This window comes from Sinocyclocheilus rhinocerous, unplaced genomic scaffold (assembly GCF_001515625.1).
Source record: "Sinocyclocheilus rhinocerous isolate Xijiao unplaced genomic scaffold, SAMN03320098_v1.1 scaffold5, whole genome shotgun sequence".
NCBI classification, from domain to species: Eukaryota; Metazoa; Chordata; class Actinopteri; order Cypriniformes; family Cyprinidae; genus Sinocyclocheilus; species Sinocyclocheilus rhinocerous.
Window position 1 is genome coordinate 152456 of NW_015661874.1, and position 17572 is coordinate 170027.

Consider the following 17572-nt stretch of genomic DNA (forward strand, 5'->3'; position numbering starts at 1 on the left):
GCTAACAATTTCACTTATTAAAATAACAGATGGACGCTGCTGTGATGTACTCTGAAAACAACATGGGTCATTTGGGATAAAAACGTATAAATACTTCGTATATATCAAACTGTTACGTGCAGAACGAGACGTTAGACTTGTGGATCCATCTGCAGGCTTTTATTAGATAAAGACGTGGTCAAAAACAGGCATGGGTCAAAACAGGTGCAAATAGATATAATCCAGGGAACAGGCAAAAGAGTAATCCAATAAACAATCCAAGGTCAAAATACATGGGTAGAGCAAGGCAAGGAAAGACAAGGCAGAAACAAGACAAGGTAACAGGCTAACACGTTAAACAGTCTAAGCAATAATCAGCACTGTGTGTGTGGATGTGTGCAACCTTTATAGTGTCCCTGATAGGAAACAGGTGTGGTGCAATAATGAGTTCCTATGTAGGGGTTCATGGGAAATGGAGTCCGGAGAGAACCAAGACAAAACCCCTTATCGTGACACAAACGTGTTTGTTTTGGTGATTTGAAATATCAACATTGGCTACCAGAAATCACTTACCCCACCTTTAAATCAGCTGGTTTTAGCAGGTTTTTAGCTGTTTTTGATAAATCAACTGGTTTTACCTTTTTGTTTTTTTTGCAAAATCAACTGGTTTTAGTTTTTGTCAAATTAGCTGGTTTTAGCTGGTTTTAGCTGTAACATGCAAGCACCATATAAGCAATGTGCTAAATCATGCTAGCAACACGTTAACGATATGCTAAGTATGTTAGTAACATGCTAAATCATCCTATCTAGCTAGAGATCTAGCTGGCTGGCCTTTACAATCTAATCTAAATAAATAAATGAATAAATAATGCTATCAGTCAAATTCATCTTTAAATTTGTTTATTTTGTGTTTTCTCTCATTATTACACAGATCTCTGGAATACTTGATTCTAAATGGTTAGCTGTGAAATTGCGAGGTGCGTTATTCCACGAAAACAGCCGTGATTTTATACGACTGTAGTAGCTACATGCTACATCTTTTTTTTTTCCTTTTTATGACCAGCGTTAACCAACATTAAAGTAGAAAAGCGTCGGCCAGTTACTGATGTTGGATTAGTCATGATATTATTTTTATTTTTTTAAGTTATATTTTTGGACCTTTTTATGCCTTTGACAGGATAGTAAAGATCAGACAGGAAAGCATTGGGTGAAGAGAGAGGAGCGGGAGCGGGACCGGCAAGTGACCTCAAGACGGGAATCGAACTCGAGTCGCCGTGAGCGCAGATGCGATCTTGATATCGTGTTAATACTACACATACACATTTTATCTTTTAAGCATAGCAAACTGCTTCCATTCAGTGGTGGGAAAAATCTAATGTGTAACAGTATATTAGATCCGTGCATTAGGTTTTAATATAGTAAACCTGCTGCTGTCTGTGCCATTATTGTTTAGAAAACAACAAAAGAAAAGAGGGAATCACTCAGTTATCTTGACTGATTAACTTTTGTAGCTTTTGTGATGAATCATTTTACAATCCAAATATTACCATCTGAATTGTAATCAGATCGAATTGTGAGGCAAGTGAAGATTCACACTTCTACTGCAGTGGTGGCTTTTGCACAAGTAAACACCTCTCACTCAGTCTTCAGAAATTGTAAAAGCCAGTTATGAGTAACTAGTGAAATGGCTGGCGTTGTATTGGGCGGGAGAGCGTAGGGAGCTCTCCTAATGACTTTGTGTATAGATTCCTGTTATGAGCCAGAGCCTACAGCGTGCAGAACGAGACGTTAGACTTGTGGATCCATCTGCAGGCTTTTATTAGATAAAGACGTGGTCAAAAACAGGCATGGGTCAAAACAGGTGCAAATAGATATAATCCAGGGAACAGGCAAAAGAGTAATCCAATAAACAATCCAAGGTCAAAATACATGGGTAGAGCAAGGCAAGGAAAGACAAGGCAGAAACAAGACAAGGTAACAGGCTAACACGTTAAACAGTCTAAGCAATAATCAGCACTGTGTGTGTGGATGTGTGCAACCTTTATAGTGTCCCTGATAGGAAACAGGTGTGGTGCAATAATGAGTTCCTATGTAGGGGTTCATGGGAAATGGAGTCCGGAGAGAACCAAGACAAAACCCCTTATCGTGACACAAACGGTCTGAAATAGACAATGCAATAGTGGTAAGACACGTTTACTCACACTTATGAGTTGCGACATTACTGTTGGATCCAAAATAGACTCAGCACTGCATCCTTTTTTACTTCAAGTCTCTCTAAAAAGCCTGCATCATACTGTCTTGTTTAAAAATTAATCCATAGTAAAGTAAAGCAAACAAACAAACAAACAGTGTTTCACTGGCGCGATCTGGAGCTCTTTCCTAATTTTACCCTGTGTAAACACCAGACTATAGACAATATAATATAAAATGATGTCCGGGTGGTACGGGTAGGTTTTCGCGGGAAATACGAGCATGGCACTGCATCATTACGTCACTTCTGTAAACATAAAGAAGTTGTCCCGGCTACTAGGCTATCGCATGTGAGGATCCTGCAGGTGGCGGATCGTTTATAGCCTTTTCTCACAGCAGCCAGAATAATTAAATGCATCATTTTGATGGTGGATTGTAATCCATAAAGGATTGTGTTTATGAAACACATGTGAATGAAATTAAATTATATTCCAGTTATAAATGTGCTTCTGATTACAGATAGGGTCATATTCCAAGACGTAGGCTAGAATCTGTGATTGCGAAGTACAGTAAATATCCACACTGGTGCGGTGACTGACAGCCACACATACTCTTCAGAACATTAGATTCATCTGCGCTGGAGCCGTGCCGGAGCACAACCCACGCAAGCTAGATAATTCCGCACACAGCTGCAATTCCAGGTTTTCAAACAGAGATGGCGACAAAGAGGCAAAACTTACGGACTGCAGCTTTAAACATCAATGTTTTGATTTGTTTATTTTTTTTATTTATTTAAACATATTAATGTCTTAATTAAACATACGTGTTTTGATTATTAGTTTAACATATCAATGATTTTATTTATTTAAACATCAATATTCTGATTTATTTATTTAAACATCAGGGTTTGAATTTATTTATTATATATTTATGTATTTTATTTATTTGTTGATTTTATCTTTTTTAAATTTGTGTAACTTGAGTGAACATTTAAGCACTTTTTTTATTTTACTTTTATTATTTTATTTGTGTAATTTAAGAACTTTTTTTATTTCTTATCATTTGTCATCTTTTGGCAAAATTTGTGGTTGTGACATTGAATTAGAATTTTATTCATTTTTTGTCTGCCGTTGTTGTTATACATGACATGCATAATCATTTATAATTGTTTAAAAATATAATATTTTTGACAAATCTTGTATTATTTGAACTAAGCTGTTTGAATATATATATTTTTTCATCTGTTTGGAGTTTGCATGTATGTGCTAGATATTTTTTCACCCTTTTTTTTAATCATCCACCAGATGAAATTTGTCCTACTGCTATTGAAAAGTCAATAGATTTGCAAGTGTGCCTTAGCAAAGTGCATTGGTTTAGGTGTCATTCATGTTTTTAACATAAACCATGTAGGGAAAATCTTAAAACAAATCCCTAATCCTAAGTATGAGTGACAGTAATAGTAATAGTGATATTGTCTATCCGCTTATTTCCCATCCGTCTCCTACCTGCGTGTTGAGTTTCCCCTCACATTTATCTACTGACATCATTTCTTCCCCCCCGAATGTCTTGCCTATGCACCGCAGTCTTTTGTTTTAAGAAGCTTTCAAAAGTCTCGCTCAGTTGCACAACCTTTCTGCTCGGTTATCAGGTGGCGCTTCACAGGATTCACCGGAGAATGGCTTGATTGACAAACACTGCTTAGGTTCATTACACAAACCCTGGCTCTTGCCTCTTTTGTCGAGGAATCCCTGGTCTTGGAAAGCAGGCATTTTCTCACAAATCGAATAACAGATGGCAGACCTGGGCAATCGTAATTATTCACCAGCAAATCAGGAGAGCTCTCTCGTTTATTAACCAAATCAGAGCCAGCAGAAACGTCACTGCCTATTCTAGAAAGAAAAGGGGCTTGTGGTAATTGGCACTGATGAAGTTTGATTAGTTGTTTCTGGGAGTTTTCCTTTAATACTCTTGGGAAAGACCTGCTGGGTAAGCTACAGGCTGTGTAATGGTAAAATTTGTATTGTTTGTGTTCGCTTCAATAATTCCGTGCTTTCAATTCCGATTACGTCATCTGCTTCTTGTCAAGCGATTGCTTTCTGTCAGAACGGATTACCTTTGATCACTGGCTTAGTGGTTTCTTTACTTCTAAGTGAACTTAATCCACATATATCGCCTCCTTTGAATTATTTGAAGTTTCTTAGATTTAGGAAATCTTTGTCAGTTAGAGATGAAGCATAAACTGGCATATTATGATCCTTAAAGGGACATCTAAAAATTAAGAAGATATTCAGGCAACCATACAGGTTTAAAACCACTTGAGGGTGAGTAAATGATAGAAGTTACATCTTTTTTAGTGCCTTAATGTGTTTTGATGACAAAACAAAATATCAATGCAAGTGGCATCTGCGATTAAATGATGCATGCAATGACTTTCAAAGTGATTTTTGTGGATTTCTCAAGTCAAGTTCAAACAGGTATCCTAGCAAAGTAAGCACATTCACCAGATTAATTATAATGTTCCACAAACCAGAAATTGTCCGAATAGGTGTTCGACTGTGTCAAAAAAGAAAACGTAGCTGCAGTCAGTCAGTGATTTAACAAGCAGCTCTTTATGAATTCACCTCCTAAGGATAGTCCAAAGCACCTTAATGTCACAATTTAATGGCCAAGAACAAAATCAAGTGAGCTTTACTAAAAAACCAAGCACACACTGAATGTCTACAGTGCAGTAGAAATGGGTCCATGAGTTGGAAAAAAGGAAACATTTAGGAATTGATTTAATTTTGCAACCATTTAATTTTTATTACATTTGAAAATTGAAAAGACAGCATTTTTCAGTTTCCAGAGACAGCCTGTGTCTTCACTTTGAACACTTTTTATGCTATTGTTATTATATTGTTTAATAATTTAAAACCTTACATGCATTCTTAACCTTGTAAAGCCTGACATATGAAATAATAGTCCGAAAAATAAAAAAATTTTAAATGGAAAAGTTTAGACAAACCTTTAGACAAAATCTAAAAAGAAAATCTAAAAAAGGTTTTGCGTATGTGTTTTTGTTGAGTATCTTATATCATGATTTTATGGCTCATATAGCATGATATAGGAAAATATGGAGCTCATACTTGAGGTATCAGTTCAATTTTATTCAGAGGCCCAAACTGACTAAAATACACAATTTGGTGCTGATGCTGATGTTTTTATGGCCAAAAAGTTAGATGAAATTCTGATAGCTTGTAAATAAATGTGATCTTTATTACAGTATAGCATGTAATGCATATAAATATCAGTTGTCACTATATCTTTTAAAATGTCATGATTATATTAAATACTTAGTTTTATGATCAATGCTCTGTAGATTCAAACCATATAATGCAATGCAATACAGTGATGATTGAGAGCTGATCAATTAATTGTTCCTCAAAAGTCTGATGATCATATTTGATACATTTTAACATGATTTTTCTAAAAAATGGTGTATGGATAATCAAGTAAATCTAAGTCGCTTCAGTCCAGTGAGTGTTCATCTTGAAATATTACTAGCAATATACTATCAAGTTATTCTTGCATTAGTTAATAAAGGTAAGTATCAGTTACACCACAAAAAGACGCATGAACCACAACCTGAAGGTGGATGTTTTTACAATTATTCTAAAAGGTCTTTTACTTGCTAAAAAGTATAAACTATCAATCAGATGACAGAAGGAATGTAGCAGATTGTGTGCAACAGGTTATTCAGCAAGTTTTGATCATGTTGATTATTTAGAGTGCTTAAAAATGTGTGTATCAAATAAAATACAGTAGTCTTTATAGGATTAAAGGTGCAATAGGTGATTGTCTTCAGAAACATTTTTTGTTATGCTGGTTGAAAGTCTCTTCACATCCCGATAGCAATCATTAAGTTAAGTGGTCTAAATGTATTTATCTGTATTTATATATTCTGTGGAAGGCGTAGGACCAAGAAATGTTCGTCCAATCAAAACGCTCGGTCCGAGCGTTTTAATTGGCTTTCCTACCTGCCTGTCAAGGTATGTATTAGCATACCTCTGCGCACCCGGTTCGCGCAGACAGGATACGTCATCAGCGCATTCACGCACGCTGTGCAGACAGAGTGAGAATGGCAGACAAACATCAACAACCCGATCTTCCTTCCTGGTATTGTAGTACTTTTAAAGTTTTCTCACCGGTGAATGACACATGATGTAGCTCAGCGGTTAATCCAGTCCTCGCTAGGGTTGGGTATCGTTTGGGTTTTTTACGATACCGGTGCCAAATCGATACTTTTAAAATGGTACCGGTGCCTAAATGGTGCCTGAACCGATACTTTAAATAAATAAATAAATAAATAAATACCCAAAATAGGATGGATTGGCCATTATTGAGCGCTATAAACACATTTAATGAAATCTGTTGAAGTTTACTTCACTTCGGAACATGGGCTGGAATTGGGAACCGCTGATGTTGCCTATTGTAGTAATGCTGTCTGGTATTCTGGTCTGTGAGTGTAAATGCGCTCAGGGGGCGTGGCTTTGGACAGCGATTGCAGGGAGGGTGGGACGTTCGCTTTCAGTGCTATCAGGCTAAAGTTAGCATTTTCCAAGATCTCCTACTGCACCTTTAAGTAAACTCTTTTTGTTTGTTTCACTGGTTTTTATGCCGGTTAACTTGAATGCACCATGTGAAAGTTTTCAGTGACTGAGGCTATTGAGGAAATGCTCTATTTGCATTCAGCCATGATTTGTTTATTCAGAATCGCCCAATAGGCAGGTTCCCAAAATAAACTGAGTGGTATTTGATTGGTCATTTGATCTCATATTTTCATGTGTAAATCTTGAGGAAGTGCTTTTTGGAGTACTGTACATAGTTGTTTTTGATCGCTAAAATTAAGATTAATACATTGTAAAGTCAAAGAAACTGTTGTTTGGTTGCTAAGCTGAAGGTTTGCCCTTTCCTTTGGCTTCAAAGGGCCATCTCCTCTGCTTTGATCAACATGACTCATGTTGAGATCCCTGTTGCCTCATCCACCGACTAGCCTTGCTACTAATCAATACTGGCTTTCGATTGCAACTTACAGTGTGACTGATAGTTTGTTTTCAGATGTAATGAACAGTCTTAAACAAGAGTGTGGGTCTATCTGAGCTGACCCCCAGCTGGGTGTGACTGCTCTTATGACAGAAGTGATTGATCCACAGCCATGTCTAATGGTTTCTCTGCTTGTTAGCATACTGTAGGTCTGGAGGGCTATAGTGATCGTGAAGCTGATTTCAATCTGTTATTCTTCAAATCAAGGTTTAGATGCTGTCAAAGATGAAGTGTGTTATTAGTGGCACTGAATAGCATTGCAAGTATAATTACTGTCTTCGAACAGGTTTCCTGAACACTTGTTTGGATGAACAAAACTCATGCACTGGTGGTTCTATAGATCGTTCTATTTATCGTTCTATCATTCTATCTTTCTATCGTTCTATCTATCGTTCTGTCTATCTATCTATCATTCTATTTATCGTTCCATCATTCTATATCATTATCATTCTGTCTATCATTCTATTGTGTTATCTGTTGTTCTATCTGTTCTATCGTTCTATCGATCGTTCTGTCAATCTATCATTCTATCTTATAATTTTTAAATATACAATTTTTATTGTTACATAATTTATGTATACATTTTTATTTTGTAAATATATGTATTTAATCATTGTATCATAATTGACATTTTATATATTTAATTAGTTTTAAATACATAATTTTGGATTGTTAGATATAACAGTTATATTTATGTTTTATAATTCATACTGTCATATTAATTCATACATTTTTATTTTATAGTTTTTTTTAACATGCTTTACATCATATAGTTGTTTTAGCTTAATATAATAAATAATATATGATGTATTTTTTTATTTTATGTACATATAGAGGATTTATTTTAAAATTCTGTTATTATTTACTTGTTCTTTTCTGAGCTTGACATATGTGGTCACTGTGAATTGCAATGTATAGGCAAAGCTGCATGAAGATTCTAGTGTTCTATACAGTAAGTCATTTGCGCCTATAAGCTATTTCTTATACAGTGGTGGACGAAGTACACAAATCAAGTACTTGAGTAAAAGTACAGATACGTATAATAAAATATTACTCCAGTAAAAGTACTCCTTTTTCAATTTTACTCGAGTGAAAGTACAAAAATACTCGATTTTTTTATGTACTATGATGTAGTGATGTTCACTGTGAAGCTTACACTGCGATGTACCTGAGAGAAAACGGATTTGACCATCTGATTTTCACCAGTAAGAAAAAAGTGTTTTAAAGCTTGTTGTTTTGCAGAACATCACAGTTATATATGAGAACCGATTTAAAAGGTTCATTGAAAATAATCAGTTCGTTCTTGAATCAGACACCGCTTCTGCGTCTCGGAGCACGTGATATATTATAAGGAGTAACGATATGTTTTATGAAATGTAGTGAAGTAAAAAGTACGATCTTATGCTTTGGAATGTAGTGACGTAAAAGTAAAAGTTACTCAAAATAAAACGACTCCAGTAAAGTACAGATACTTGAAAAATTTACTTAAGTACAGTAACGAAGTAAAGCTACTTCGTTACTCTCCACCACTGGATTTATAATGTTCTCCTCTACTTTCCAGCTCATTCCAGCCTAAACCTTTCCATTTGGAGTTATAGTGTTGTTTAAAAGAGCTTACCTACCGATGAGGACCAATGAATCAAGCCTATTCTGTCTTCACTGGCTAGTGTTTGTGCATCCAATCACTTGAGCTACACAGAGTTACAGTGACCCTTCTGGAAGCCCAAACCTATTATCTCAATCTGTTTGCATGCATATCCCTTCATATCCTATTTACTCAAGTCAAGACCCTAAGAAGAAGCTGCCTTTGATGCGCCGTGCCGTACGAGCCTTTGGAGCTTGTCGACTCAGATTCTTCTATGGCCATCTGGTTATGTGTGAAGAAATAAGATTGAGGTGTATTGTCATCCCTGTTCTGCCTCTCGAGTGGCAAAACAAATTGATTGAGCCCCCGTAGGTCTGTACAGTGGCTGGCGGGTGGAGACGACATGTTAAAATCACCGCAGGAGCAGCTGGGTCCCGTCTTTGGCTCGCATTCTTATTTGAATGAGATTTATGTTTAGATGTTGATTCGTATGACTGATCTATTTTCTCCACTCGGCAATCGCAGTGTGATGTTAATGCTGTTTCTCGTATCAATTTATAGCTGGCGGCGACAGGCGCGTCGCCATCACGGTGTCAGCGGTCACCCCGGGGAGGCCAGCGTATAATCAGAGTGATTGGTGGATGAAACGGGATTTCCCGCCGTGAAAATAAAGCGGAATGAGGAGCACAGATAAAGCATCAAAATGAATTTTGGGGCGATGTGATCGTGCGTGATGGAGCATGAGGGTTCGTTTTGGGGCGGCGCCTTTTCAAAGTGGTTTTGAAGCAAGTTTACATTAATCTCTAATGGATTCTGTTCCAGAAAGGTCTATTCCTGCAGCTGTTTCATGCCATTTGCTGGGTTAAAGATTAGACTGTCCTTAACCCTTCGAGCTAACCACAATAAAGCGTCCATTGTGCCCTCCTTTAGCTTGTGAATGTGTGAACCCTTTTAGACTTTTTGCAGTGCAAATCTTTTGACTTAATTCTGCTTTTCACAATCTAATCAATTCCCTATGGATTTAGTAATTTTTTTTTACATATCCTGTTTCATTCAGACAGATTATACAAGTCAAATAGGGTACAATCAACAGCGTTACACCTTTACATGGGTGTCATAACCATTCAAACTAAGTAGCGCTTAGTTTGTTTTTCAACCAAGTGGATTTTGAATGCAAGTTCCCCAGAATTTTCATCTTGAAGTTGCATGATTATAGAACAATATTTTACAATACCTAGGCTATTTTTATTTATTTACTGTAATTTATTAATTAATTTTTTTGTTTGTGTGTGCATTTTGTATTCTTTAAAATTGTTGTCATTTTTTAAACCAGGACCGCCAAATGTGGTCCCTTAGAAATTTGGCAAGATATGTTTTTTTTGTTTTTTTTTAATTACATTTTTTATTTTAGTTTAGTTTTTTTTTTTTTTTTTTTTTTTTTTTTTTTTTTTTTTTTTTTTTTTTTTTTTTTTTTTTTTTTTTTTTTTTTTTTTTTAATTCTTTTTGGTGGGCCATGGGAAAAAAAAGGTTGGGAAACAAGGCTATTTTTATTTATTTACTGTAATTTATTAATTAATTTTTTTGTTTGTGTGTGCATTTTGTATTCTTTAAAATTGTTGTCATTTTTTAAACCAGGACCGCCAAATGTGGTCCCTTAGAAATTTGGCAAGATATGTTTTTTTTATTTTTTTTTTATTACATTTTTTATTTTAGTTTAGTTTTTTTTTTTTGTTGTTTTTTGTTGTTTGTTTTGTTTTAATTTTAGTTTTGTGTTGTGCTATATTTTTGTTTAGTTTAAATCAGTTTTTCTTAAGTAAGTGGCTTTAGCTGGATTGTATGAAAGATATTGTAACAGGACAATTCTTAAATATTGATACAGCCATACTGATGATGTTTTGAGAGGATTCTTCCTCATATAAAATTGTACATCCTAAGTGTTTCTAATTAATGATTTTATTATTTATTCGTCATAAGAACTGCTGTGTATTAAGCACTGATAATGATAATTATTGTAGTCGTGTAGATTCCTTGTCAAAACAAGGAAAACATAAAAAGGGTCTTACCATTTGTCAGTAATTGCTTTTTTTATATGAAATGGCACCTGTTTATACTTTTTTTTTTTTTATGTTGTTTAATAATAGTATTGAGTTTGAATATTAGCCTTGATACTGTACAGTTTTGATACTGTTGAGACTGTACTGTGTCAGAAAAGAAAATAAGTTGTACCGTCCATGTCTCAGGATATGAGTTTTGTGCTCAGCCTTTAAAACCGAATGCCAAATGGCTGTGCTTGACGACGCTTAAGAAATAACCCTCAATTCTAAGAGTCTATCTTATGCCTTCTCTGTTTAGACTAAGGGTGGTCAAGGACCAAAATCACCTCACGATGTTACACTGAAAATGGAGACAAAGGCTGATTTTGGTCACGATTGCCTCCAATTGCAGCTGCCTGAAGAAATGAATGGCTTAGCAATATCCAGACAGAATGACTCTTTCCACCACAGCTGCATAGATGTTTAAATGTCGTACTGTGACGTAACCTAACTGCAGTCAAATTGAGAAGTTATGAAAACGTTTTGTACTTCATGGGATTGTCTTAGTTTTTTTATTTTTTATTTTTTTTAATTAGCCATAAAAGGTTTGTGATAAAAGAGATTGGGCACTTGCAGGATTTGCAAAAGACTTTGGTGCTGTCTGTAAATGTTTGTTTGATGTTGAGCCTCTGGGCTGAAACCAATGGATTCATGGCTTTTTGAACACAGTTTTCCGTATTTTTCAAGTCATTTTGAGAACCGCATATAATGCAACAGTGATGCAACAGACACGGTCATGTCTTTTCTTTTTCATTGTTTTATAATAAACATTTCAAAATAGATGGTTCTGGTTCTAGTTGCTGAATTAATATGTATTTCATCAAAGCTAATTTGAATACGTCATGATGACAACAACATTTCCATAGCAGTTGTTATTTTTAGGATTGTACCCATCAGTATGCAATTTTATATTGATGTGTTGTGATACTTTATCTCCGTATTGTATGATCCTTTTTTAAAATCTATTCATTGGTACATTCATATCAAGCCATTATGTCCTAACGAAGGAGGCCGCTGTTGTTATGCGTCTTTCTTAACGATAACCTTTAGCCATGATTATTTGCAGTATTACACTGCCTCTTTTACCTTATTGCTTAATTCGATCCAAATTTTAATGACAGGGAAATGACTGCACATTCTGGAGTATTTCATAGGTTTTGTTTTGTAGGAAACAACTAGAAGTTAGTTAGTTTGTTTTTGCTCTAATTGTTGCATTATTTGGAATTGATCATGATTCTCTCCAATACAAATTTATTTTTTTTATGTCCCTATAGATAGAATTATTTTAGTGTGGCTAAATTGAAATATCAATTTAGAGTTAAGCATGAATGTGGATGGTGATGTGGAGTGGGATTTTGGGCCAATGAGATTTCAGAGTGGGTGGGGTTATTAGGAGTAATGCCATATAAATGGAAACCAAATGGTTGACAAAATAAAACTGTTGCAGTTTTAGCTGGTTTGGTCATACACTTATTTACATGGATGAGTGTGTTGCAGTAATGACAATCTAAAGTCAAAGCCAATCAAAAGTAAAACATCCGGATGCATCATACTAATGAGAATTTTGTAGAAAATTTTCTAATTTGTCATAATTGTCAAAAGCGTCTATTTTATTTATGCATTCTTGATGCATTTCTTTTTGCTTTTCTTTTGAGGTGACGGTGGATGTGTAGAGTGATTGTGTCAGATCTGAGATGGGTGGCTATGAGTCAATGCAGGTCTTTCCCTTCTGAATTAATTCTCCTTGCCTTCCTGGCTAACAAGATTGAGGGAAAAAAAAGATGGGAGAGAAAAGATCCTTGATCTCAGGGAGTCGGTAAAGCTAATTACGCCTTAAGGGAAGCGGAAGGGGATAAATGGAAAAGCTCAATTAATGCTGGTTGTCATTACCAGTCTATTTGCTCAGGTTGATGCATAAAAAGCCCCACTAATTTGTGTGTAGCAGGTGGTAGATGCACACCCACAATGGCGGTTGGGTTGACATATGAGAAACGGTCATTAAAACGAAACCCCTAATATCTCAGAGAGCAGCCATCTCAAACATGCACACAGTTATAGTGATTCATGTCACAACCGAACCATTACGGGCATCAGCGCACAAACTGCCATGATTTGACTAATATGATTGTGATGTCAGATGTCACCAGTTGTTTTTCTTTTTCACAGAGTTGAGAAATGCTTTTGCTGCTGTATTAAGCTCAGAGAGGAATACTAACTAGCTATACAAACAACTCCCAGAGGATAATTGTATTGCTCAGAGATTGTTCTGTCATAACTCAGAAGACTTATAATGTGAAATCTGGTTCACAAACCATTTTACTTCCATAATTTGGTGTATTTCACAGTTAAGCTGAGTATGTGAGAAATAATTGATTTCTATGCATCAGGAATTGATTCAATTGGGAAAAATGGGCATAACGTTCCAGTAAACTTTAAAATCTCTCATGCATTCCAATGGGATGTTCTGTAAATCTCGTCTGAGTAGCAACAGTAATCAAAGAGGGCGGAGTTTAGTGAAAGGTAAATTTCTGATGGATAAAATCAATCATTTTACCTTTATTAGAATCATAGATCAAATATGTCAGTACACAAGTAAAACTGGTCGCAAGTGTTTCATGTTGACTTTTTGTGATTTTTTTCTTTTCTTTTTGTAGGTAATGACAGTTATAGACTTATATTTTCTTCTGTTTCTCTTTCTGTATAGGTCAGAGATTATGTCATGACTCGTGAAATGCACTACTCAGACTATTTTATTTCAATAATTTGGTGTATTTCACAGTGAAACAAAAATGTGAAGAAAAAATTGATTTTTATACATCTGGAATTGATTTGATTGTAAAAACTCAGCGTAACATTCTAGTGAACTGGGAAATCTCCAGTTCATTCCAGTGGAATGCTCTTTAAATCTTGCCTGAGTAGCAACAGTAACCAAGGGGGGTGGAGCTTAGTGGAACGTCAGTTTCCGATGGATAAAATCAATCATCCTACCTTTATTAGAATCATAGATCAAATATGTCAGTACACAGGTAAAACTGGTCGCAAGTGTTTCATGTTGACTTTTTGTGATTTTTTTTTTTCTTTTTGTAGGTAATGACAGTTATAGACTTATATTTTCTTCTGTTTCTCTTTCTGTATTGGTGAGAGATTATGTCATGACTCGTGAAATGCACTACTCAGACTATTTTATTTCAATAATTTGGTGTATTTCACAGTGAAACAAAATGTGAAGAAAAAATAGATTTTTATACATCTGGAATTGATTTGATTGTAAAAACTTAGCGTAACATTCTAGTGAACTGGGAAATCTCCAGTTCATTCCAGTGGAATGCTCTTTAAATCTTGCCTGAGTAGCAACAGTAACCAAGGGGGGTGGAGCTTAGTGGAACGTCAGTTTCCGATGGATAAAATCAATCATCCTACCTTTATTAGAATCAAAGATCATTGGAAATATCAATACAGAAGTAAAACCGGCTGCAAATGTTTCATGTTGATTTTACAGATTTTTATGCTTTTGTTGATTATGGCAGGTATAGACTCATATTTTCTTCTTTCTCTGAGATTATGCATCAGGAATTGATTTTTATTGTGAAAACTGAGCGTAACGTTTCAGGGAACTGGGAGATCTCCAGTTCATTCCAATAGAATGTTCTTTAAATCTTGCAGCAACAGTAACCAAGGGGGCGGAGCTTAGTGAAATGGCAAATTCTCATGGAAAAAATCAATCATCCTAACATTATTAGAATTGTCAGGAATTGATTAGATTATGAAAACTATGCAGTGAACTGGGAAATCTCCAGTTCATTCCAATGGAATGTTCTTTAAATCTTGTCTGAGTAGAAACAGTAACCAAAGAGGGCGGAGTTTAGTCAATGTCTGATGGAAAAAAATCAATCATTCTACCTTTATTAGAATTGAATATCCTATTTTACTTGGTAATAAATCACATTACAGAAGCAAAACTAGTTGCAAATGCTTAATGTTGACTTGCAAGACATTTGTGGTTTTTCTATATGTGGGTTATGGCAGTTATAGACTCATATTTTCCTCTTTCTCTCTTTTTACAGGTTTCATTTTTACATGTGGTGGGACATTAAAAGGGAAAAATGGGACCATAGAAAGTCCAGGATTTCCTCACGGATACCCTAATGGAGCGAACTGTACGTGGGTTATTGTAGCCGAGGAGAGGAGCAGAATACATATAGTTTTTCAGTCCTTCGCTGTGGAGGAAGAATATGACTTTTTATCTTTATATGATGGACATCCTCATCCTGCAAACTTCAGGACAAGGTAAGCACTTACAGTTTGAAATCAAGAGTTTTGTGCTTGTCTGTTTGCTTTGAGACTGTTAGTTATGCTTAAAGTTGGCACAATTTATTTTTAGCATATGTACAGTATGTATTTGAAGTTTAAAGTCTTACTCATTCTGGAAAACGGAGCAGAGATATTGATGATATCACTTCAGGGGCGTATGCAGATTGTCTCTGTAAAATGAGAATGTCCTTCCCACTGATACCACCTGCTGCTGACCGGCAATAGCGAGCAGCAAATCATGATTCATGGCTGTGACATCAACTAAAGCCTATTGGCTATACAAAGGAAAGGTAGCCCTTCAGTATGTCTCACCCCAACTTCCTGTTTCATTAAGAAATATGTCAGCTCAGGAGAGGCTGTGTAAGTAAGAATAATGTACATTCAGCTGGTCATTCTCACAAAATAAACCCAGACAGGGTGATGGGGAGTGAAAGGGTCTTGTATTTATTTTGTGGGAATGACCATTTGAATGTACATGATCCTTATTTTACTATTTATTTCCAAGTAAGTGGTGATAAAATGTTTGCATTTAAATGTTTTTTTTAATTATTATTATTATTCAAAAAGAGAGCACAGAATGTAAGAGAAAGACTTTCTGGAATAATAGTCAATTATAAAGTTTATAAAAATATGTTATATATATATATAGAGTATATATCTATATATATATATAAACTGAATACACAAGATTCTGCTTTTTCTACTTATTTTCAAATTAATAAGTGGGTTTGAAATATATGGACTCTCTTCTCACATAAAAGGAGTAATATGAGAGACTTGAAGCTAAAGGTTTCCAGGAATAATAGTCAGTTATAAAGTTGAGCATTATTAATTTTGGTACCTTCTGGTTACTGAACATTTGAAGTTACCCATTATGTACTGTTTTTTTTTTTTGTAAGATAATTAATGTACATGATTCTGTTTTTTCTGCTTATTTTCAAATTAATAAGTGGAACCGAAATATTGATTTGAGTTTAAATGCTTTTATGAGAGATGAGAGCGCATGAAACATGAAACTAGTTTCCTGGAATAACTGACTAATTATAAAGTTTTGTCCTATTATCTTTAGGTACTGTCTGGTTACTAAGCATTTGACTTTTTCCCCATTATATACTTTTTATATATTATATAATTATATAATTTGCGCTCTCATCTCACATTAAAGAAAACATTAAAACTCAGAGTTATATATGAGACATTAAACTAGTGGTTTCCAGGAATAATAGTCAATTATACAGTTTAGCATTATTAATTTCATTACCTTTGGTTACTGAGCATTTGAAGTTTTCCCATTATAAACTATTTTTATATGTACTGAATGTACATGATTGTGCTTTTTCTAATTAAGTAAATGTTTTCATGTGAAAAGGAGAACGCAGAGCGATATGATAGACATGAAACTAGTAGTTTCCTGGAATAAGTCAATTATAAGTTTAGCATATTATCTGCAGGTGCCGTTTGGTTACTGAGCATTTGAAGTTTTCTCATTATATAAATGCAGTATATTTTTATTACATATACTGAATGTACATTCTGCTTTTTAAATTTATTTTCAAATAAATATGTAGGCATGGAAATTAGGGGTGCTCCGATCAGGATTTTTGAGGCTGATCGCCGATCACAGAAAGCAGTATCTGCCGATACCGATCACCGATACCGATCTTTTTAAAGCCTTCTTTTTATCATTTATAACTATTTATATTGATACTCCAATCAGGATTTTTAGACATTCATTCAGGGCCTGAATTTCATTTTTGAAAATGGGGGGAATTCCCCTCTTAGGTGTCTCTTGTGAGAGGAAGCAGCTTTCACACAGGAGTCCACTACTGATCAGTGGCTGTTTACCACAAACACAACATTTATTCATTATTTTGATTTCAAATCCAAACATTGTCACTGAAAATGCTTTTTCAGCATTGCAATTCTTTTTTTACACAGTACAGTATTACAATCTTTCACAGACATGTTTAAACACAATAAATATAAGCAACACATCATTCAATACCATTAAGCGAATTGCGTTCATATTCCGGCCTTATCTGCTTGCCTATGTTAACTATGCATCATTAATATAGAGAATATTACTGTTTTAAATATATTAAGGCATTTTAAGTGTTTTTACAACGTTTTGTCGCACTGTTTAATGATTGAAATATTGCCGCAGGTGCTTAATATGGATTGCAAATGGCCAAAACTTGCATTTTGTTCACATTTTTTTGAGAGGTGATCTAAATATTTGCGGCTGTGAAACAGATGGAAAATTGACAGGTTTGTCCTGCAGTTCTATGGATGTTTTGCCCTCCAGGTCTTCGAGCCGGTCACGTGACTGAAA

General features: G+C 35.1%; 1 protein-coding gene across 1 annotated transcript in view; it reads left to right on the forward strand.

Annotated features, from left to right (window-relative positions):
- The first annotated feature begins 12253 nt into the window (after window positions 1-12253).
- LOC107726638 (CUB and sushi domain-containing protein 3-like) overlaps window positions 12254-17572 on the forward strand; it is a 274484-nt gene continuing 269165 nt past the window's right edge. The window contains exons 1-2 of the mRNA XM_016536300.1: window positions 12254-12305; window positions 14994-15216. Coding sequence (XP_016391786.1) covers window positions 12254-12305; window positions 14994-15216 — 275 coding nt within the window. The remainder of the gene's footprint in view (window positions 12306-14993; window positions 15217-17572) is intronic.